We start from the raw sequence: 23,778 nt of genomic DNA, 5'->3' as shown, positions 1-23,778 counted from the left end.
CCAAATGACAGAGACAAGCCGTGTTCAAGGATCTCGCAAACATCAGCCCACTGTTATTTCTTTTGACTTGAAGCCACATTCCCTCAACAAAAGAAGGGCTGAACATTTAAATTGCACGGAAGACTTTGCCTGCAGGCCCTTCTGCAATGCGGCCCGTAACCACGCCACAGGATGATCATGCAAGGGCAGCGGCTGTGTTTAAACGATGAATGAGCCGTGGCACAGGCATGAAGGAGAAGAAATAAGCACTCTAATGTGCCATGCAGTCCGCACACGAGTGTGCGCGTGCGTGTGCAATACATACATATACGTGTGTGAGTGTATGTCTATGTGTGTGTGTGCGCGTTCATTGTGGAGAATATGAGGGGTGCGTCCACCTAACACCCAGAGGGGAAAGAATGAGAAGGAGTCAGTCAGAGATGGAGATGAAAAGGCTGTCTCGCAGACCCAAATATTAACCTGTGACTGCCCCCATTTCCCCCCCCGGTCGGCACTGGCAGTCTGATCCCTTAGGCTCACTCTGAGCAGATTAACGTAACACAACCAGGCGACAATATTAGTTTGAAGAGTGATCGCATCCCAACAACCTCACATCCAGGTTGAGACAACCTTCTCAAAGTTTCCTTATTTGCTTTCCCTGAGAAAGAAAACAATCCAAATCCAAACAATGTCCTGTCGTCCCAGCGGAGGATTGCGCTAAAACCCACGCAGTGCTGTCTGTGTAAATGCTGGCCAGAAAATTGAGATCTTTGCACGCCGCTGTGGCAATCAACACCAAATCAATTCAGGCAATCGAGAGGAGTGAGGAAAGGCGGAAGGACCTTCTAGTGGCTTGAAGGAATTGCTTTGCTTAGCACGTCCATTGAAGCTGCTCTCATCATTGGCCAAAACCTTCGCCGAAGCACCATTGCCACTCAGCCGGGGCGTCCGGTTTCACCTGCTGCACGTCAACCTGAACTGGTGAGCACAGAGGTCAGCGCTGAAGGTGACGCGGCCACACTTGATGGCGCGCTCAGTTGCCCTGCCTCGCCTCCCCGGGACAATCAGGGGACTCGGGTCGCATGCCATTACTCGCCCTCTGCATCTCAATTAGTGCAAATGGCGCATTACAGAGAAATTATCATTAATATCATATTAAGCGACTCAGGCTAAGCCAATCAAGGGCAGAGCACGTATTTATTACTAACCGCAGATGACAACATGGAGGTGACGCTGACGCGGCTTTATGCCTCCAGTCAGGAAAACGGAACATGTCATTCTGATATTTGGGGGGAAAACAGACTTCAGCCTGATTCTTTCAAGGTAAAATTACAGACTTGAGAGATGGCATGGCTTGCAACCGCCAAAATTGACAGCAACGGGAAACGAAATTGACTTCATTCTGACAAGATTAGAAAGACAGACGGATGGATATTGTAAATTGCCAATCCAGTGCTCATATTGCTCTCCCTCTTTTGGCTCTCCCCCTTCCCTTCCCTTCATTATTTTCCAGTATGTAGATAGCCGCACATTATTTTTTCCTGGGGTTTTTTTTTTTTTGCTGACACAACATTTGCCAAATGAAGTGAGATATATGACCGGCTTTATTGGTGAAGATGGCCAACCCCCGATGACCAGAACCATTAACAAAATGGAAAATATCCATTCTGCTCTGTGGGGAGAATGGGACACGGGACAGAGAGCCTTGTCCTGGGAGGAAAAGAAAAGAAAAAATAACCACCCACTTTATATATATATATATATATATATATATATATATATATATATATATATATATATATATATATATATATATATATATATATATATATACTTCTTCGAAGAAGACATCACAGTGACTGTGAACTCTGATCAATATTGTGAGATGCTAGAGACTTTTCTCAGACCCAAATTGGAGTTCTCCACGATATGGAAAATGTTTGATTTCAACAGGATGGGGAAACAGACCACACTTCTCGACGTGGGATGGGGATTTTGAGGGAGATGTTTCCTGGTCATTTAATCTCATTGGTTGGTGACTGATTTAAATCCTTACGATTTATTCCTCTGGGGATACCTCAAATCAAAGGTATACATTAATTGCCCTCGATCTATTGAACTACTTAATGGTGCCGTTCGTCAAGAAATTGCTGCCATTCCCCCATGAAATGATCCGCCAAGTTATGGACAACTTTCATGAACACCTTCGACAGTGTGTGGACAATAACAGCTCCCATTTGACTGATTTAATTTTTTAAACCAAATAAAACAAAATGGCATTATATGTACTTTAAAAAAAAAAAAAATCTTCACTTTATTTGTGTTTTTTTAAACCCAAACATGTGTCAGATCATTTTGCCTGAGCCATTTATCACTGACCCACCCCGGTGATCTGTGAAGACTATTTTGTCATGATGAGTTGTGTGAGGTGGTGTCGGCAGCCAGGTGTGGTGTGAAACTGCGCACGCAGAAAAGGCAAGCAAGGGAGCGCATGCCGGTGCAGGTCTCGGTGCGGAGTGGCCGTCTCATTTCACAGCTGCACAGGGATTAGGTGGAGGAGCGCGGTGGGCTAAGCTGTGCCTTTTATCTCATTCAAACATGTTGCTAATTCAGCAGAGAGCGGCTGCCGCGGGAGCCGCTGCCGCTAAGAGCTGTATCATTCTCCCCGCCGTGAATAAACTGCTCGTCCTAATCCCCAATCAGCCGCCGTGACACGGATTATCACCCGCGACAAGCACTGCGACCACAGAGGCGAGAGGAGACGAGAGGGCCGGCTTCCCGTTTGCCTTTTACGGTAAAGGCAAACGGGAAGGCGGTGAGCCGTCAGTCAGATGAAAAGACTAATAAAAGAAGAAAAGATTGATGGAGGGTTGGTCGGAAAAAAATAGAACGGGGTGAAAAGTCAACAAGACAAAAAAGACAAAAGACTGCACAGAAGGAGAAAGAATATGAAGAAGAGAGGCAGAGTACTCTTAGCACGTCTGCCTCGGGGTCAAGAGCAGTTAGGACTCAAATCAGGGGTTCGGCCTCCTGAAATGCAAAACCCAAAATTGACTGCAATGGACTCCGGCACACCCATGCCCCAAGTGAGGATAAGCGGTACTGCACAGAGAGTGGATGGACCGAGAGACGAGAGTATAAACGCGAAAGGTCAGAAGAATCAACCAAGATGGGAGGCGAGGAAGGTTGGGACGAGGAAAGAACAGCTGGGAGGAAGTTGCCAATTGTGGAGCACTCTCGGTTCGGGACAAACCGTCTTTTCCGGCGCATGTCAGCGTCGGCATTTTGGAAGCTTGTCGAAGCAGAGCAAGAGAAAGACACGGCGGAAGCAAAAGGCATCGTCACGCACGACTGCTGGTCATTTTAGTCAGTTGCGAGGTGGCCCAATATTTGTTCTTATAACGATCCATTGATGGCTAACAACCTCAAAGTGATTGTGCGTAATCAATGAACGGCCCTGGAAAAGGCGTGGGATGCTTCAAACAAGACCCCGGGGAGTCTTTTGCTTTCTTACATCTGCTTTCCATGCCGCACGGTTTGTTTACTCCTCGGCTAATTGAGACATAATTGCCGCCGCCGGCCTGAGCCGTCGCCAGGGAAATCTCGCTGGTGGGTTGTCCTGCCCGCGGGGAGTGGCGGCACAGAGCGATGTCACAGCCGCGCCGTCTCAACACCTCGGCACACTTTTCCATCGTCGTAGACAAAACTAGGCGAGCGGCTTTATTGCGCAATCAGGCTCATCTCAACCATTTTGTGGCCTTGGTCAACTTAACGTCTCGTGAAATACCGTCCCGCGCAACGCTTGCTAACGGTCGGGTATTGAAAAAAAAGCTGAGTTGCAGCTTTTGTTTGCCTTGGAGGCCGGCTTCAAGACAGCCATCGACGGCATTGCAATTAGATGGGCTATTGATAAAGTTATGAAAGCAATGTTTACAAAGGCGCCTCGTCATCAGGAATAATTTTGCAACAATTCGAGGCCGAGCTCGAGGCCGGCGCTGCTTGTCCTTCCTCTGACTGCATCTTTTTCAGGGAAATCAGGTCTTTATTTCCGGCAGTTGAGGGCTTATCTTAACGAGCACGTCTGGCCTGCGCCGCTGAAAGCAGCCGCCCAGCAAAACCCGACTTGTGATTGGGCCATAAAACAACACGGTGCAGTTCATGGACATAAATCAACTCATCACATGCTTGGATATGTTTCATCACGTGTAAGACTGATGATTCCAATGTGGCTGTCCAGCCACAACATTGCGTAGAAAAGAAAGCCGGAAAAAAAAACGAGCCGAGGGCGAGATGGAGAGACAAAGGTATGGAAGGAGCAAAAGTCAGCGGTCAGCAAGACGGCGGGCGTCATAAATCAGATTTGCCACAATCCCCTGCTGAGGGAGCCTTCGCTCGGCCCGGTGCAGATACGCTCGGCAGGGCGCGCGCCATCGATTGGCCGATGCTGACGGCGCCCGCTTCGGAGGGTGAGAGGGGTGGGTCGGATGATGCGTGTGTGTGCGTGAGCACGTGCCAGGTGGGGCTCGGGAAGAGTTCTGCCTCAGCACCAAAGAAAAAACAGCAACGCATATCCAAAAAGACGCTTGGCCGTTCTGCAGACTCACAGGTAATTTCCTCCCTAATCAGCACTGCCTCTCTTCTTCTTGTTCTTCTCATCACAATCTTCTCTAGGGCAAAGCAGTCAACGGACGTCTACAAGCTGAGTGGCAGCAGCTCAATCTTAAATATTCCAAATCTGCCGATTTGCGTTTGCCGCTGCCTTCACATTCTTCTTGGCTTCACATTGATAACAGCTCAGTGGCCTAGTGGTAGAGTGTCCACCCTGAGACCAGAATGTTGTGGGTTCAAACCTTGGCCGAGTCCTACCAAAGACTGTGAAAATGGGTCCCATTACCTCCATGCTTGGCACTCAGCATTAAGGGTTGGAATTGAGGGGTTAGATCACCAAATGATTCCCGGGCGTGGCACTGCTGCTGCTCACTGCTCCCCTCTCCTCCAGGGGATGGATCAAAATCACACGGGGATGGGTTAAATACCGAGGACACATTTCACCACACCCAGATGTGTGACGATCATTGGGACTTTAACTTTAAGATGTTGTCAAGATGAACGACTTTGTTGTCTCTTGTTTGGCCTTCCTGCTTTTTCCTTTAACACGGCCCAAGCGGAGTCGCATGCGACGGGCTTGCCTCGCTCTCACTTTGCTGATTCTGTCGCTCTCTTCTGGAAATTTCATTAACGCAGAAATGCCATTAGTCCGCGGCGCTCGGCCCCTCCCGGGCCGACCCGGCCCAGCCGGCCTTTCAGGGTTAACAACTTTGCTTAGGCATGTAAATTGCCAGCTTAGTCAGGCTGATTTTCCAGCAGATCCTCGCTGCATTAAACTCCATATTTGGATACTTTTACGTGCGCTCAAATACGTTGCTGTCGACGTGCATGAGCAGCTCAAGATGTGAGCAAGCGCGCGCGCGCGCGTGTGTGTGTGCGTGCGTGTGTGTGTGTGTGTGTGTGTGTGTGTGTGCGTGTGTGTGTGCGCGCGTCTCATATTGCGCTTGTGGAAGATTTGAGGGGACTGACGGCCACTTATCTCCAGGGGACAGAAACGTTCTTCCTCCCGCTGGCCTGGACGAAGCCTCCTCTTCCTCCTCGCTCTCTATTGGCTTTTTCAACGCAATTCGCTTACAAAGTCGTCGCCGATTTGATGAGGCATATTTATTTTTAGGTTCGCGGACTAATCTTTGTTGCGGGTAACGTCAACAACGCGTGATGAAAGGCAAATGGCGGAGCCGGGCTCCTCTTTCCGCCCCGGGTGGGCTACAGCTCCCATCTGAGCCTCTCGGCCGCCGCGCATGACGAGGTGCTCTATTTTTGAAGCACCCGCTCAATGGTTTCCAGATTGATCGCTATCCCGATCGATGGCTCAACTTCCGTCCCGATACTTGGATGCACGTCGTCTCCTTCCTTCCGCGAGGCTTCCTTCTCTGTGCGGCCAGCGAAGGCGATTTATCAATGAGGCTGACTGAAGCTCCCACTCGTCTGTCTGCAAACTCCAGCCACATCCTGACCCAGTCAATGGCCTGTCTGTCTCTTTGCACACACGCGCACACACGCACACACACACGCACACACACGAACACACACACACACAGCATCAAGCGGTGCAAAGAGAAAACCACCAAAAGAAGCCTCATGGCGCAAAATTCCTTGAAAGCGCCAAATTGCCACAAATAATTTGAGCAAGCGCGACCCATTCAAAGGCAAAACGATGTATGTGAAAGCCATTTGCTCTGAACTTCTCCCCTAATGGCAGCACAGTGGAACAAAAAGTGAAAAAAGTGAAAAAAATGTTGATGAGTTACAAAACTGACTACAACTTGAAGGCCCTGCAGCGCATAGTGAACACGGCTGGTAAGATTGCTGGTGCTTCGCTCCCCTCCTTGAAGGACATTTACACCTCCCATCTCACTCGCAAGGCGACCACGATTGTGAGTGATGTGAGTCACCCCGCTCACTCTTTGTTCGAGCTTCTGCCCTCTGGGAAGAGGTACAGAAGCCTGCGCTCCCGCACCACCAGACTCTCAAACAGCTTCATACTCCAGGCTGTTAGGATCCTGAACTCGCTCCCCCGTTCTGCGTAGCGTCCTGTACTTTTACTGTCTGTACTGTCTGTATGCACACTGGCTCTTATTTGTTGTGTTATCTGTTTATTTATTATTTATTATTACTCTTATTATTTATTGTTTGTGCCTTTTTGTTTATGATGTTTTTTACTTTTGCGCTATGCTTGCTCCATTTTGCTCCTCTTATTTATTGTGTTATCTGTTTATTTATTATTTATTCATCACTCTTACTATTGATTGTTTGACCTTTTGCCTTCTTGTTTTTATATTGTGTCGCGTACATGTCTATCGTGTTAGGTGTCTCGTCACCGTGGGATAGAGTAAACGTAATTTCGGTCTCTTTGTGTGTTGTGACATGTGGAGAGATTGACAATAAAGCTGACTTTGACTTTGACTTTGAAATGTCAGGTGAACACTCCAAATTGTCACCAAGAGAAGCTTTCTAAAAATAAACGATGAACTCCAGCGGCGACAGGAAAACGATGCGGCAAGAACGACCCTGGAGTCCAGTTGGCGAGGAGCAAAAGCGGAAGGCTGGGAAAAGCGCTTTGAACGTCGGCAGCATGAGGGAGCCACCGTCAAACGCATCCCGACGGCATCGCGGCTTCCCCCTCTGGGATGGGCTGCCGGCGGATTCTGCCAAGCGCAGCCGAAACCCTTCGAGCGGCTTCGGCCGGATCAAGAAAAGTCCTCTTTGGGGCTCAGCCAGAGAGGCTGTCGGAGAGAACGAGATTTTCCAGGAGGCAAAGGACGTCTTTGAAACGTACCGTCGCCCTTCTGTCTCCAGCTCGGGGCTTTACTTTGCACGGCTGAATAACAAGTCAGAGGAGGTAGCCTTCCTCTGCGCCGTGACCACAAATAAACAGGAGACGTGCTCTTATCGTTCGAAAGAAACGGAAAATGCTCATGATGCCATTTCTTTTGAACAGATAAGGAACAGAACAATATGAAGTCAAAGGCGAATCGGACACAAGCGCTGCCGCCAAACTCAGGTGGACCCTTGTGAGAAAGGGAAGGAGGCCGTGAATAAATCATGACGATGAAATCACACGCACTCCAATGTTTGCATCTCTCGGGGTGGCCAAACTGCAGCCCGGGGGCCGCTGGCATTCCATTTTCTTCTCACGATGTTCAGCATATACATAAAAAAAAAAAAAAAAGGCAACATGGCCTGGAAAAGAATTTCCGTAAAATGTCCTTTGACCTTTGTCTGACGAGAGGAACGAGCGCATGAAGAATCGCAAGGGGACAGGTGGAGGCACTTTTGAATTTTTCAAAAGAACTGTCAAGAGCAAGCAGCGCTGCTCGCCTGAAAGAACACGCTCGCTAAATCACGTTTGGACGTGTGTGGGGGTGCCAACATGGAGGTACTTTCTACCAAAGATCAAATTGCTTGATTGTGTTCCGGGAAATACGTATACTGTACAAAGGAGATGAATTGAATACTCTCAGTATTATGTAGCCCTGGGCAGCGTTGAGAATGAAAACACACACACGCGCACACACGCACGCACGCATGCACACACACGCACACACACGCGAAGCAGAAGGGGAGAAGTCTTTGGTGTAATGAGCCGAGAAGAATACAAGGTTGTGGTGTGTCTGTAAAACGAGGCCTTTCCTGATGAGCGAATTATGTCTTGCCGACGTTTGGCCACACGCTGTCGCATGACATCTGCATGATGCCAAGTGCACGCTATTGCGCATTAGCAAACTCACTTCAGCTTGACCGCGCGTGACAGCTGAGGCTCGTTCGGTAGCCCGCCTTGCCCATCAGTCTTGAACAGAACTTCTTTGCGTTCCAAAGCCCGCACGGGGCAAGTGATGAAGGAATTCAGCCGCCGAGCCGCCCGAGAGAGCAGCTCAGTGGGATTGCCACCTTCTGCGACTTTTCTCCGAGCTTTGAGCTTCTTTCCGCCTTTGAGTGGCTGCCAGATTGGCGCCAGTGTTCTGCTCCGACGTGGGTTCGGGTTTGATGCAGCCGAGGCCTGAGAGTGGGGTTTTCTGTGGGTTGTTTTTGGCGGTGGCACGTCAGTGACGCAATCGCGGCTGGCAGCTTGCTCATCAGGAAAGACATGTTCAGCCTCTTGAAATTGACTGATGATCAATTATTCACATCACACATCATCTCTCTCTCTCTCTCTCTCTCTCTCTCTCTCTCTCTCTCTCTCTCTCTCTCTCTCTCTCTCTCTCTCTCTCTCTCTCTCTCTCTCTCTCTCTCTACCTCCAAAATGCAACAAATTCTCCTACTGTCCAGTCAAGATGTGCAAAATGCAAATCATCTTTTGCGTGCAAGATCAGCAAGTGAACACAACAGGTCCACCTCGTATTTTCCAGTTGCGATTCTCAATCAGCTCCGGTGCACGTAGAAGAGTTACAGAAAGAAGAGTTGCTTCAGAACCTGTGAGACAGCCAAAGTATCACGGTCCTGTCCCGTCCTGAGGGTGAAATTGCGCTTCTCCCAGGATTGGGTGGCTTGTGGCCTCGCCCGTTCCTTGTGACGCTTGCGTAATTGTTTTCCGGGCTGAGCCGCAACTCCCTTTTCCCTCTTTGGTGGCGATTAACCCTTCCAAAGTTGGCCCCGGTCCGCCCAAATCCCTTCTGAGGCGGAGACGGAGAAAATGAATAACGGGGCCAAGGTGGGTCAGCTGAAAGGCATGATGGGACTTATCACAGAGCCCACATGGGAACAGCCGAGGATTTGAACACCAGCGGAGCGGACACGGATCAGCTGGCGACATCATTAACCACGGCGAGCCTCCCTCTGCTCGCATTTCAGGGATTGCTCGAAGCGAGCGGCGGCTTGTGGTCGAGAGGACAATCGCTTGCGGGGATTCCTTCTTTGGGCCCGAGACGCCGGCCGACAGGAATAGCCCAGGCATGTGTTGGTGTTTTGGTGCTTTTGCAGCTGCGTGGCGTGCGCCATTCACAAAGGGACATTGGCACTGTTGTGGGTGTGAACACAGGCCGCTCGATTGGCCACAATCGTGTCAATCAGTTTTGCCACCCAATGTTTTCTTTGTTCAAGCTTTGAGCACATTTTCAGGGCAGCCCTTTGTATACTGTATTTTTCACACCAAAAGGCGCACTGGATTATAAGGCGCACCCTCATTGAATTTAATATTTTAGAAATTATTTCATATATAGGGCACACCGGATTAAAAGGCGCATAAAATAGAAGCTATACCGCAACAAACTGAGGTTGACTAGGGTTGCGTTTCTCAAACTCTCTCCCATAAAAGTGATCGGAACCGACTAAAGACTGATTTAACACATCGGTGCTGCTTATTTATGATTCCGTCTTATATTGATCCGTAAACGTACTCGAAAACATTAACGGAACAGCGTATTTTGAAATGAAATAGCCTCGTGGGTACAACAGTGACGGCCCCTGACCACGGTTGCCGTAATGCTGGGAAGCGATGCGACGTTGTAATTTACTAGTCGTACTAAAATGTACTCTAACATTTTGGCAGAGCGCTGTGTACAACCAGTATGGATCAATATATTCATCAATTGATCCATATATAAGGCGCTCTGCATTATAAGGCACACTGTGGTTTTTCTGAGTAAAATGTAAGTTTTTAAGTGCGCCTGATAGTGCAGAAAATACGGTAATTGGAAAAGTGAGTGCAAACAAAAAGCGACCACGACCAAGTGAGACAGGAGGACAGCTTCGACCAAAAGAACAAAATGAAGAATTCAAGAAAAAGTTTAATTCTGTCACCACAAGGAAACCTTTTTTGGAAAGAGAGGAGCATGCTTTGCCTTGTGGAAAAAACTCAGGGCAGTAAATAAGCTGCACCTTGCTTTTTGGAAACATCTCCATGAAAGAAACAAGGAGAAGATCTCGGAGACCACATTGAAGATGCGCACAAGTTCCGTTTCTCTCAGTCAGCAGGTCTGGGCTGCCGGATGGCTGGACTTTGTTGAGTTGTTTTTTTCTCCCTTCGTTAGACTCGTCATTAATGACTAATCTCACGCTCCAACGCAGGACGCAACGTTAACTCCCTTGCACTAATGAGGCCTCGGAAAACGGACAAATTTACAGTGCGCACACACAACACGCTCACAAACAAACTAAAAGGAGGCCGAATGTCGAGCAGAGAGAAAACATTTGATTTGACCTTCTGTCAAGATGAAACGGGCCCATCGTGCTCGATATCGTTAGTGAAAGGTCGTCCGAGCGTCGAAGAACGTTGCGGTGTGACGGGCGCGGTCAATGGGAGCCTCTCACGGCGGGCGTGCATTCCCGGGACCCGAGCGGCGGCTTTTGCTGAGCGATAGGCAAACGCAGCATTTTGCAAAACAGCACAAAGAAAGCAAACAAGCGTCAGCGCTTTTCGTGCCTCGTCCGCTTTGCGGGGGGTCGGGCTCGCTCCAACCACCTTAAGCCCGGCAGGCCCACGGACGATGCTGTCGAGAAGAAAACCAGCCGCGGCCACGTTCAAACAAAGCGCTGTCACACACAAACTAATACACCTCGGGCCAGAATCTTTTCATCATCTTTATTCTCCCTCTCTTCCCGTCCTCACCGCCTGCGTTCGCACAGACACCTTTCATCATGGCTGCCATCAATTCGCCCCTGTTCAGCGATTTGTGCCTTTGGTTGCAGCTGATTAGGCGCACACCGTGTTGTTTGCTCAGCCGCTCTTTGTGGACACGCCGATGATGCACTCGCTATTGTTTGTGTACGTCTTAAAGCGGGCCGCTGACGTCAGGTCTGTCCGACCGACCGCTTTCCACCGCAACAAGTGCTCGCATTTGCAATCTGGGCTCCAGCCTGGTGCAAGACTGCACCACTTGCCATAAGAGCATAATATTTTTTTGTTTTTGTTTTTGGGGGTGAGGGATAACATGAAGCCCAGATGTGCTGCAAGTGACGTCGTTCTCCTGTCCGCACACCCGACGACCTCAGATGCTACTCGCCATTAGTTTTTATGAAGTCTAATTCCTGCTTATGCATTCTACCAGATGTGATTAATATTGATCAATTCTCCAGAACGCTGACTCGCACCTCTTTCCAAAGGTCTCAAGATGACATCAAATACGTCTACTTGGCTCGGGGCAACCCGGGCTCAACGCAACGCTCCACTTGGGAACATGCCGCAGTGCTCACTGACTGACCATTGGACAAAAGGGAAAAAAAGACCCAAGTGGTTTATGACCATTAAACTGTGTGGTGGACTCTGGCCAGCACATGATCATCACACACACACACACATGCAACTAGACACGACACATTTCAATATAGCTTCAAAATTGCTAGCGTTCTCTGTGTATGCTAAGAAGCTTGTAAATATTTTAGTTACAGGTCCCAAAGTGTTTGGTGACTTTTCAATGAGTATCCACCTGTCAGTCATAGGTAGCATGTTGATGTAAGGCTGTCTTCAATTATTCAGCAAAATGGAAGAAGCCGCATTAGTCGGCCGCTCGAGTCAGTCACAGGACGCTGCCTTGCATTTCATTCCAAAGACTTTTTAGATTCATTCGCAGCTTCCGCAAAGTGCCAAGATCATTTTCTTTCTTCCCCGGTCTTGTGGGTTGCTTTTTGTGAAAAGGGAACAACATGAGTTTGGGTTACTGTTGCTTTGCCGCTTGGCAGTTGTGGCAGTTTTGTGACCTCTTGGAACGCTCACAGGTCTTTGGACAGCAAAAAAGAAAATCACACTCGCTGGTCATTTTGTGGTTTGCACCAAACCTTTTGCTTTTCGGCCTTTTATGCATGCATTGAAAAATGAACATATTTTTCCCATCTTAAAATGGCATCTGGTTAGGAAAATGTTCCCCCCCAATTGTGGCAATGATGTTGCCTACGCCTCATGCTCGCTTGAATGGCGCCCCGTGTGAGGCCCATCGATGTGGCCTGAAGAGAAAATATTGATCCACAGTCACAGGAAGCGTGAGATCAGATTCAAAGGGCAACTCCACCAGGGGGCACAAATTCTCCAGCCAGACAGCAATGATTGACTCTGAGGATTCGGAGTGTACCTTTTCTAAGAGTGTCCCTCCTGGCTCGTTGTACTGCCAGCAACCGCTGAGCGGAGGAATAAACAACACCACTTGCAGTTGCAAATACAAATTTTACGTAATGCATTTTTTGGACGGGTGGGGGGGGCTTTCCTGTACACCCACTGTCCCCCCATTCACCCACGCGCACACTGCACACCTGATAAATATTGAATCTCCGATGCTGTGAGCGCTTTGCGATAGCCCAAAGACCGAAGCGAACGACGAGGACCATTCATTTGTTTCTCTGCAAAGTGCGAAAAGACACTGCTCTTGGTTCTGAACCCATTATTACTTAGGTCCCAACGACATCATTGATAAAGTTCCTCAGCGACCTTTCACCAATACAGTCTGCTTGCTCAAGGTCAAATGAGTGCCAGAAGAAGAAAGTGAATGTCAAAAAAGCAGCGGGCCCAGACAGGGACCGGTTAAACGCTTTTTAACCAGGTCCAGGTCCCAGGGTGCGTGAGATCTGCCATCCCTTGCCACTATCATCTCCAATATTTGAAAGCAAATGTTGCTCTCTGAACAATAAAGGTCATGCAAATTTAATAGAAGAAAGAGGGCCGCCAAGTGAGTGGCCGGCCGGCGGAGGATGACTTATTCATGGGGCCTCCCTGACCCGACACTTCTGGGAGGCCCGACAGCTTGCCGTGCCACGGCGTACCGATTGCGTGCAAACGGCGTCGCACTCAAGTGCCCGTCTGCTCTGGAGAGAATCACAGGTGCCGCTGGCAGTGGAGGAACGAGATCTCAAACTCAAGCCACACAACACCTTTGCCCGCCGCATAGTCAAACGTCATGCATATGAGGGGATATAATTCGAAATAATAAATGCAGTAGAAAAAAAAATAATCGAGGATGCGAGCCAAAGTTGGTCTCGGAACGGGAGGATCAATGCAGCCGCAGAAGCGGAAGCACCCGTCACTAAATGTACTGCAAGGTATTTTGAAAAGACGCCTTCAAAAAGAGATGCGGACTGCTTTAATACCGAGAAAAATACGAGCGCCACTTTTTGCACAAAAGCGGGAAAGAATGCGAGTGTTGGCCCCAAACTGCCAACACGTCTCACCGCAAATGAAAAGGCGGCGACGTGTTCGACAAGCGGCTCCTCTCTTCCATCAACTTTGCTCGTCTTCGTGGTCTTGTCACCAAATGAGGGCGGCCATGACAGTTCCAGAACGGCAAGCGCTGAGTCGGCACTCTTCCCCCACAAGCGTGTCTTTATGTTCTTTGTCTCCGTTTAGCTGCACCATCAAACGGGACAAATAAGGACGCACGCCGCCCGTTTGAAGTCAAAACCGAGCGGGAGAACGTTACGTGGCTGCTTCGTCTTACTTTGTCACAAACGGGGATGAAAAATAGATACTTAATTGTCGCGGTGAGTCAGTGAAACCTCTGTGACCTGAGTGAGTCACATGCCAAAAACAATTGCGGGGACCCCGTTTGATGTCAACTAACTCATCTACGGGCACAAGACGCCTCTGGGTTCGGGTCTTCGGCTCAGTGACACGTGTGGTCACTTTGACTTTGCGTGTTGCACGCTTGGGGTTTTGCAGGCACAGACAGCCGCGGGAGCACCAGCGGCGCCACTCCACTGTCATGTCTCAGAGTCTTTTTGCCACCCGAGCGCCACAGCAAGAGTCCGGTGTCGTCGCCGCTCCCGTCTCAGCCTAGCCAAAACTTCCACTTTGTTAGACATCGGAGTGAACTTTTCGGCTTGCGTTGCGTGTGTTTCCCGTCTGCATAGAGAAAAACTGCTGCTCCGTGCAGAACCCAAACTTGCTGCACCGCGACAAAAGGGCAAAGCCACAACGAGGAACATTGCCACAATCCAAACCGCCAAAGCTCGACATGTTTGAAGCACATTCACTGCCCTGAACATGGTCGTTCGCATTTCGAAAGCTTGACCTTCAAATTCGAATCGTGTTTGCATGCATGCAGAGAATATTTGTCAGTTCATACGGATGAACATTTGCCTCTGATGTTGGATAAGAGGCTGACGGATGTTCCCCAATTTTAAATGTTTGCCGGATTTGAGGTAAGGGCTTCGTTTGTTTTTGCGCCAGGTGGGGACGCCATCCCACTGCAACACAAAGGTGCCTTCTCCGACTGGGTCATGAAATTAGGACTGCAGCTGCGGCTTCTGGTCTTTTGCTAATGCGTTGTTTGTGAAAAAGAGTTTATTTCCACTTGCACTACAAAACTGCCGAGGACGCACGCGCAAGCACACGCACACCCACCGACTTCTTTGTTGTCAGTGCTCAGCATATCATCTTTCTCCTTTTTGTTTGTTTGCCGCTTAGCTTTGTTTGCTATTGCGCTCACCTTTCAGAAATGGAGGGCCGCTCTTTTGATTTATTGATTTATTTCATTATTTATTACTATTTTTTTCCTCCTTTGGGCAAATTTCCCCTGCGATAGCATATTTGAATTTGCCTACTCTGCACGGGACATGTCAGCGCGCGTGTATGTGCGGGCGCGCGCATGTCTGATTGCACGTGACAGTATACATGGAGTCAGTGAGAGGCGAGCATGCGCCGCGGGGTCACGGTGGCTGAACACCTGTGCCAAATTGCTTTTCTGGGAGTATCGGGCGCCGAGCGAAACCCCCATCCAATCGGGTCTGTTTGCACTACAGAGCTTTCTGGCCCCGCCCGGGTCACTAACTCAATCATTGGAGGTAATTAGGAACACCCCTGTGAGCATTAACAGCAAGCAGGCGATTCATCAAAAACGTCAATGAGGTTTTGGAGTGGTTTGCACAGCCCAACACGTCCCCGTTCGCTCGTGCGACTACGGAAGTTTGCCACCAAATCTTTGGATCATCTGAGGCCAGAATGGAGCTTGGTGTCAGTGAAGTAAAAATAAAATATCAGAAAGAAAGACAGATTTTGTTTTATTTTTTCCTTTTGGCCAACCTGTTGCCACTTCCGAAAGAGCGAGCGAGCGAGCGTGACATTTCCACTCGACGAGGCAGATCTCACAAAAAAGTTGAAAAGTTGATGACCAGCTAAGTAAGTGCTAATGTGTGTCTGAAAGAGGATATAATTTCAAGCTCGATTCATGAATCCATCCGTTTGTAGGAACGAAAGAAAAGTCACCAACATGCCAGCCTGAACGTGTCTGTCATTCTTGCAGCTCCGCCTGCATGCAGTGCGGCCGAACCTGAAGACAACCGAGCGAGCCAGCGAGCGGCTGAGCCTTTGCTCTCTCGGGTGCGGCTGCATGCGCGCGCTGCCTGATTTATGACGACGTGCCACAAACACGCGCTCACACCATCTCGCGCGTTTAGAGTTTGGTAGGTTAAGCATACATGTATTCCCTTGGACGCGCTGATGGCTGTCACACCGCTCAACATTTGGAAGAAGTCAGCAGAAAGTCTGGCAGTGAGCGAAAGGAATAAATTGACAGGCGCCAACGATGGCAAGTGAAAATTGAACCGGAGTCAGAATTACTTTAAAAAAAAGAGTTTCGCAAATCAACACTTGATGTTGGGGACATTTAGAAGATAATCATCACCAGCACTTGATTTTATTGTGTTTCTTTTGAATATATAAATTAAGCACAATATGAAAATCTGTGGTAATAACAGAGGTATAAGTGGAGTTGACATTCACCTGACAAATGACAAGGGAAATTCCATTTTGTAGAGCATTCACGTAATGCCCGTCTGGTCATTTAACAAATTTTAAGGGTGAAAAAGTAGTTATATTCACACAATTGTTGTTGTTCGTATTTACTCGTACGGATTACGAATTATGCACAAAAAAAACAAATATACGCGGAGGCGCGCGTGCTCGTGCGTCACTCGTCCGGCTCGTCAAAACTCCAAAGATGGAAATGATAAGATGCACACCGGCCGTGGCCGACAGCGGCCTTGAGTCGTGCGGGCAGCAGAATAAACGTTGTATTTCCTCCTACGGGGGAGTGGAAATAAATAAGGAGCAATAACATTGCGCCGAGAGACAAATGAAAAGCAACATTTGTCTTTTATTTTCGATTTCATCATTAAAACCATGTTCCATAAAATTAATAAACGAGTCTCGCAATCATAATCAAATGTTGGCGGGTTCAAAATGTCCTCGGACATCCGCCGCGCAGCACATTGCAATACCACGCAACTCATTTAAAAATGTAGTCAAAAATTGTCTGAAATAAAATTCAAATTTAATAGCTGCGTGGAAGCGGGCAAAAATAACAAGCCGTCATGTTTTTCGCAAGAAGGAGGACAACAGGAGCGGGACATGCAGAATTAGAACACGTCTTTTTATTAAACATAATGAAAACAAGATTCCCAACAACGTTGTTGCCTTTTCACTTCTCGACAGGATAGGACACGTTTATTGAATAAATATAGAAACTATTTACAGATATACATCAACAGCAGTGCAAGTGCACGCGCAACTTCCAAATGTTTTGTTTCACTAATAAATTTAGAAAGGACTAATTTAAATTCATCTGGAAAATGTGAATTCTAAAATAACCTCAGTTGATTTGGGGCTTTCCTTTTGGATATTTCGCTCCATTTTGCAACATCAAGCCTGCGCTGCACAATATTGCACACTTGAAAGACAATTTGTTGGCTTACTCCGACGCGAGTCAAAGTCCAAGCTGTCAAAAAAGAAAAAAGGCGTTTCAAGCGTCCTCCGATGAGCCGATGGGACATCTTATGAATGCAACCAGGCTGCACTTTTTATCGTTTGCAAAAAAATAAAAATCATTTGAATCGTCAGTTGATTGATGCATAGTTTTAGCAGCGAATTTCATCACACAAATATACCTTCGGAAATTAAAATAAATATTTTAAGGATCAGACGTTTTACGACCGAGAAAAACATGAGCATTGCCTCGAAAAATGATCATTACAGAGGACGCATCCAAGCAACAAACGCAATTTCTTTTTCCTTCTTTTTTTTCTTTTTGTTAAAAAGGGCGCATGTAAAATAAACACGTTGCCGTTTTCTCTACAATTATGTACACTTGGAAATAAATACAGTCTAAAATCTGGCTCAGCAAATGTCTTTAGAAAAATTGATTGAAAATAGCCGCATCCATATTTTTGTCGCAATTTGCAGTTTGTGTTGCATTTTAGTTCTTGCGGCCCTCGCGTTGTTTATGTGATGCGGTGGCTTCTTGCAGGCCTGACGCATGAAGGGAGGAAGGAGGAGGAACGTCGAAGCGGCATGCTGTCCATACACACGAGTGAGGCGACCATACATGTCCTGCATGCTGGGTTGCGATGGGAGCAAATGCACTTGCAAGACCGAAATGAGTCTCGAGTGAGCTTTTGTTTTTCTTTCAAAATGTCAAGTAAGACTTGTCGAGCAGCTCGGGCGCGATTTCCGCATCTGCGCGCCCGCTTCACGCTCCGCTCGAGTTTTAAGACTCAAATTGCGCTCCGGGATTATCGGGAGTGCATCTAATGCTACTTGCGGCGTTTGTCAACCTGTAAACAAAATACAATTATGACTCGAAAGAGATTTGACAGCAAGCGAGAGTGTCTTGACGTGGGCGACTGCGGCCTCACATGAAGAAGTCGGCCTGCTTCCCGGAGGGGTTGGGGGGTCCGGGAGCGGCCGCACTGAAAGTCCGGCTGGCCAGCTTCTCGTACTTCTCCTTATAAAGGTCCCGCTCTTTGGCCAGGCGCGCCACGTCCTGCTTGAGCTGCTCCACCTGGTTCTGCAACGTGCACTTCTCCGTCTCCAGCATGTGCCGCTGCTGCACGCGCTTGAAGCGGCACGACTGCGCATAGCCGCGGTTCTTCAGCGTGCGCCTCTTCTGCTTGAGGCGGATCACCTCCTCCTTGCTGAAACCGCGCAGTTGCCGGTTGAGCTCACGCACGGTCATGCTGACCAGCTGCTCGTCGGAGAAGCGCTCCTCCAGGCGCACGTGGTGGTGATGGTGGTGGTGGTGGGCTTGGTGGTGGTGGTGATGGTGTGCCGCCGAGGCCGCCGACAGGTCTTCCCCGGCGTACTGTTGGGCGCGGAAGCCCTCGTAAGCCTGGTGATGGTGGTGGTGGTGGTGTGCGTTACCGATGAGAGCCTCCACCGCGTCCTCCGGGGTCAAGTTGAGCGCCTCGGGATTGATGTGGTGCTGGTAGCTAGGGATCCAGTACAGGTCCTCCAGTTGAGGCTTGCCCGCGTTGCTGTGATTATTGCCGCCGCCCCCGCTGCTGTTGCTGCCGCCGCCGGTGCCGGTGCTGGCTGTCCCGCTGGAGAGGCTCTGGTTGGGCTGCACGCCGGGACTCGGGGCGCAGAAGCTGGGCGAGGAAGGCACTGACGAGCAGGGCGTGCTGATAGGCGTGGAGGAGAGCGAGCCCGACGGCAGGCGGTGGCAGTAGCGCTCTGCTTCCGGGGGCTCCTTCTTCACCTCGAACTTCATCAAGTCAAAGTCATTGACGTACTCGATGGCCAGCGGGCTGTTGGGCAGCTCTGCGCTCATGGCGAGATCGGTGGCCATGTCAGTCCATGCGACGGCACCCGCCCTCACAGCCAAAGCCACGCTGGGCAGCCCTCTCGGATGCAGATTGGCTGGCTACACGATAAATTAAGACGCCGGAGCGGGCTGGCGGCGTTTGGGCGGCCTATATATAGCCCGCAGGGGAGGCTAGCGAGCTCGGTCGGGGGTGTGCACACGCTCGGGGTGCTGCGCCGAGCTGCTCCTGCAGCGGGCCCGCCGACGAGGGGGAGGGGGGTGGTCTTGCGAGAGAAACTTCTTGAGGCTGTTCGTCCTTCGTCCAACTTCTAAATATAGCGGCCCCAATATACGTCTGCATGTAAATGAACTTGTCCACCTGCCAGTTCGCGTCTGCTCGCTCTTCTTGTTGACAACTTATCCCGGGTCAAATGCACACTTTAATACTAGGAGCCCCCCGGTGGCTGAAACCCGAAGCCGGCAGCCCGCCTTGTCCTTGCTTCACCTCGGCACCCCGATTCGCACGCACCCAGTCCTTCGCAGATAGATATCCTTCTTCGCCGAAGTCCCGCTCGGCGTGGTTTGCGGGATGGAACTTTGGAACAGTCAAATCATCGCATGCACGGGCTGCGCGTCAAGGTGCGCCCGAAAGTCCCCACCGTGCATGCGGAGGTGCTCAAAGTCTGCAACTTCCATCTGATGTTCAGAGGACTTTTCATGGGACGGCACGGCATGCAGCGGCTGTCTTGCGACTCGCACGCACGCAGCCTTCTACTTACAGGTTCGGTCCCTGCACCGCGCGGTGATCTGACGAGAAGACTGAAAGCGGGCCGGGACGAATTCCACTTTGTTTTGTTTGTGCCGAGCGCTCCTTAAATCGCTCGCGCTTTGCTTTTCCTGCACCGTGCCAACACGCACTGACACTGAGGCGCTGGAAGGCAACGTGCACTTATAAAGACGACGTAGTCCTCCCCCACGCACGAGAGGTGCATGTGACGAGCCAATGGGAGGGGAGCGCGCATCGTTCACTTGCACTGGCCTATAGCGAAGCATGCAGTCAAACCGACCGAGGCGAGCGCGACCGAAGAGAGCCGAGAGAGGGGACGAACAGGTGCCCCCTCCCCCCCAACTATGAGCGAGCAGGTGCAACTGCGCGGCAGGCCCAAAGTTCTAAACGCGAGCCATAAACACACACTAACATGGAAGAAGCATAACAAATATGATTTCATTCGATAAAATGTGACAATCATCTGAAAGCTCAATTACCCATTTTTCATCAACAGCAAAACAGCGCCATACACTCACGGTTCTGATTTGAATCAAGAGTCGTGTATGGTTGTTGTAGCCAACCATCGTGAGAACATCACATCGTAATGGAGATCTTCAGACAGTCAGATTGCATAAAGAATCGCTCTCCAAGGGCCTCATAAGAAATTGCAAGAGTGATTTTTTTGTTGAATCTGCAAGAGAAAGGTGTTTTTAATTCTTTTAATGGACATTTTGGAGGGTGTGTCGGGCCGCTAATGGCTCAGTGTCAACTGCAATTCATTTAAAAGGCCGTGTAGCCTATAAACTGGCAAATGTGGAACAGCGAGGGAAAAAGATCAGGCGGAATTAAAATGTGAAACGTTAATCGTAGGTGGAGATGATGATTTGGGACGCCGCCGTTGATTAGCTTTATCGCGGCGAGCTTTATTGTATCTGGTGAGGCTCATTGGGTTTCCCCCGAGGATCGCTGCAGCCAATCTATCAATCAGCGATCGATTCCGGGCCGCACCCCCCTCTGCCAAAAATCAATTCGCATTTCCGCGAGTCGGTGAGGAGGCCGCGCGGTGGCTGCACGCGGCTTAAGTATGATTGGATGGTCCCGGCGGAGGTCGGCAGGTTTTCATTCGCAATTAAGCACAAATTGCATTTGCAAGCATCGACGTATCGTTAAGCCCCGCCGCGTGCGCCCCCCAGCCTGGACGCGCCGGGCTGGGGGGCGGGCCGGGGGCAGGGGTCGATACCGGTGATGAGCACCAGGGGAGTAGGACTTCAACCGAGCCGTGGTTGCACCTGACCTCTTTTGTCCGCCCCCCAGGCCGTCCCATCAGCCGGCACCTGCAAGCAAGCGAGCGGGGCGGCTAGACAGTCAAAGGCAAGGGGCGCCCTGGACTCTAGAGGGCGCCAAAATCGGCTAAAAAATGGACTTCTCTTCAAACAAACGATTCGCAATTGTCAATCAAAAGGAAAAACGAGTCGCTGGAAATGAATCCAAACAATTACAGGGGCAACGAGGAGAAAGATGACTTCATTTGAAGTCAGCCATTGTGAGTCGCATCTGCTCGGGCATGCAGTATCAAGTCGCCATTGGCCTTCAAAGCAGGTGTTGCAAAGTTGAACTTTGCGTGATATACGAAAAAGAAAACCTTGCGCAGCTGCCGAGCTTAACTTCCGATCCGAGCTGCCTTTGCTCTTGCAAAATCTGCTGCTGAGCATGAAATGAAAGAAAGTCATATCAAGGTATTTTGACTCCGTGATTAGTCCATTTTTTTTAAATCGCCTGCAATGGGCCAGCTAAGCAGTCTGCATTGAAAAGGCGCACTTAAGCAGCTCTGCTGTGGTCCCTTCCATTGTTGCCAGGGGAAGGCGAGGGACTGCAACCATGGCTTGAGACTTCTTTTTTTTCGGGGGTGGGGGTCAGGCCTTTCATTGTGCTCATTCACATAAGGGGCTTTGCTGTGAGTGCATTTCTCTGGCTTTAAATGGACATCAGCAAGGTAAGGGATAGACGCGCTTTGAGCAGGCCACAAGCTTCATGGCGAGCTCAGTGGAGCTGGCTACGCACGCACCAGCAAAGGCCGCCCATCGCTGCAGCGGAGCAATCAGCTTCAATTGGCAGAGGAGCACTTTGAGGACTTTGAAGTGTGACGGCAACCTCACAATTGCTCAAGCGTGTGTCAGTCCAATGTGTTTGGTCTCAAAGCAAAACAAGGCACGGCACCAGAAACTGGATTTGCGAGGAAGGCCCGTTTTACAACAGCTTAACGGCCAATGACGTGCAGAACGGAACGTGTCAGTCTGTTTCTGTTTCTGTGCTGGCTTTTCAGGTGGTCTCCGGCACTGGTCGATCAGTCATCCAAGGGCTGGGGAGAAATACCCGCGGCATATCATGCACATACGCAGGCACGCGCACGAGACAAAGCCACACATTGACCTTTCCAACATTGTCTCTCCGAGTCAGCATGAAGTGATGATATTTCTCTTTGTTTTACAAAAAAATTGAAATCGGGTATTGATCTTAATTACAGTTTGCCAAGCTCAGCAGCTCCTTTCGCGGCTTTTAGACAAGAGGCAGCAGCATCAGTCTGCAGCGCTCATGTCGGTTGAGCAGAAGAGCGAGAGAGGCCAAAAGCAGGAGGAGGGAGAGTGTGCAGAGAAGAATGATGGGCGAAGCATGGTGGCCACTCTGTCATCTGTGGCTCTTGTCAGTCTATCAGAAGAAGAAAAAAGGAGCTGAACATGAAGATGCCACAGTGTGGATGAAAAATGACTTTGGCTGCCCACCACACACAAATGTGATAGACCATTGGAGAAAGATCACGTCCAAATACGCTGACAACAGTCTGCAACGGACGAGCATGAGGCGCTGTGAACATCAAATGACTCAACAGGGTACAGACGTACACATTAAAGAGGACTAATTGCAGAGCTCTTGTGTATGACCACCAACTCAAAGGTTATGCAAAGGAAAATAGAAAAATCTAACTGGATGACATTTTTGCCAAGAGCTTGCACACAAAGCCAAAACACAAGCATGAACGCATTGGTCAGGGTGGGTGACTGGAGAACAAAGGAACATGGACCACCCCTCTTTGCGCAATCTCAAAATCCGAGATGACCAAACGAAATGCTGGACAATTTTTCATCAGTGCTACTGCGGGGGCCGTGGAGGACTGCACACTCTCAAGCAAATATATGACAAAAACGACATTTGGATAAGGACAATATATCAAAATTAATCTGTGATTATTTGCGCCAATGTATAGAGTATGTCATATATATATATATTTATTTTCAAATGCACGTAAAAAAGCCCCAAACCTCAGCCACACAAATAACCACCTTTTGATTTATCTACTTTTTTGCATAAAAAAAATCCCACTCTACAGCTGCACAGCAAAGCAACATGGTGTGCATGTTTTCCAAACTAAAGGCAAATAAATATTTCTTATACATTTATCCAGTGTGTCAGTTCAAAGCATTTGGGCTTCAACAAATCACTCACAACAGATCACTCACCTGCGCCAGGGCAGGAAGTTGGCCACTCCTACTACTCGTCACTTGTGCTGAGGAAAGCGACCGTCCTTCACAATGGCCGCTCGTCCAATAAAGCCACCATCCGCGTTTGAAACACATTAGGCTTTGAACATATTCATGCTCTTGGAGGACTCAAATTTACTACCGTTTTTTTTCCATGTATAATGCGCAAAATTTATTGTCCTAAAATCTGGGGTGCGCATTATACATGGGTACAATTTTTATTTTATTTTTTATTTTATCCGGATATCATACGGAGGCCGCCATTACAGATGCGCTTTCTTCTCTGCTGTTCACTTAAAACACGGTCCATACGAACACAATGCTCTCGTACCAGACGCTTGCTCGATCACCTGCTCGTTTGCTGTCACAATGTACCCTACACAAATCCGAAACATTTCTTCGCTATTGAGTTTGCTAGCGCATGCGCAGTGATACTGACCGGCAGAAT

At 49.2% G+C, this 23,778-nt stretch overlaps 1 protein-coding gene across 1 annotated transcript; it reads right to left on the bottom strand.

The window, feature by feature from the left end:
* Positions 1–16,856: 16,856 nt before the first annotated feature.
* Positions 16,857–19,973, bottom strand: mafaa (MAF bZIP transcription factor Aa). Its single transcript, XM_061298227.1, has 2 exons — positions 18,139–19,973; positions 16,857–18,057 (listed from the first exon to the last, which is right to left on the bottom strand). The coding sequence occupies exons 1-2, from the start codon at positions 19,068–19,070 to the stop codon at positions 17,991–17,993; spliced, it is 999 nt and encodes a 332-aa protein (XP_061154211.1). The 5' UTR covers positions 19,071–19,973; the 3' UTR covers positions 16,857–17,990.
* Positions 19,974–23,778: the final 3,805 nt, after the last annotated feature.

Source organism: Syngnathus typhle, linkage group LG14 (assembly GCF_033458585.1).
Source record: "Syngnathus typhle isolate RoL2023-S1 ecotype Sweden linkage group LG14, RoL_Styp_1.0, whole genome shotgun sequence".
Classification (NCBI taxonomy): Eukaryota; Metazoa; Chordata; class Actinopteri; order Syngnathiformes; family Syngnathidae; genus Syngnathus; species Syngnathus typhle.
This window is presented reverse-complemented; position numbering and strand designations above follow the sequence as displayed.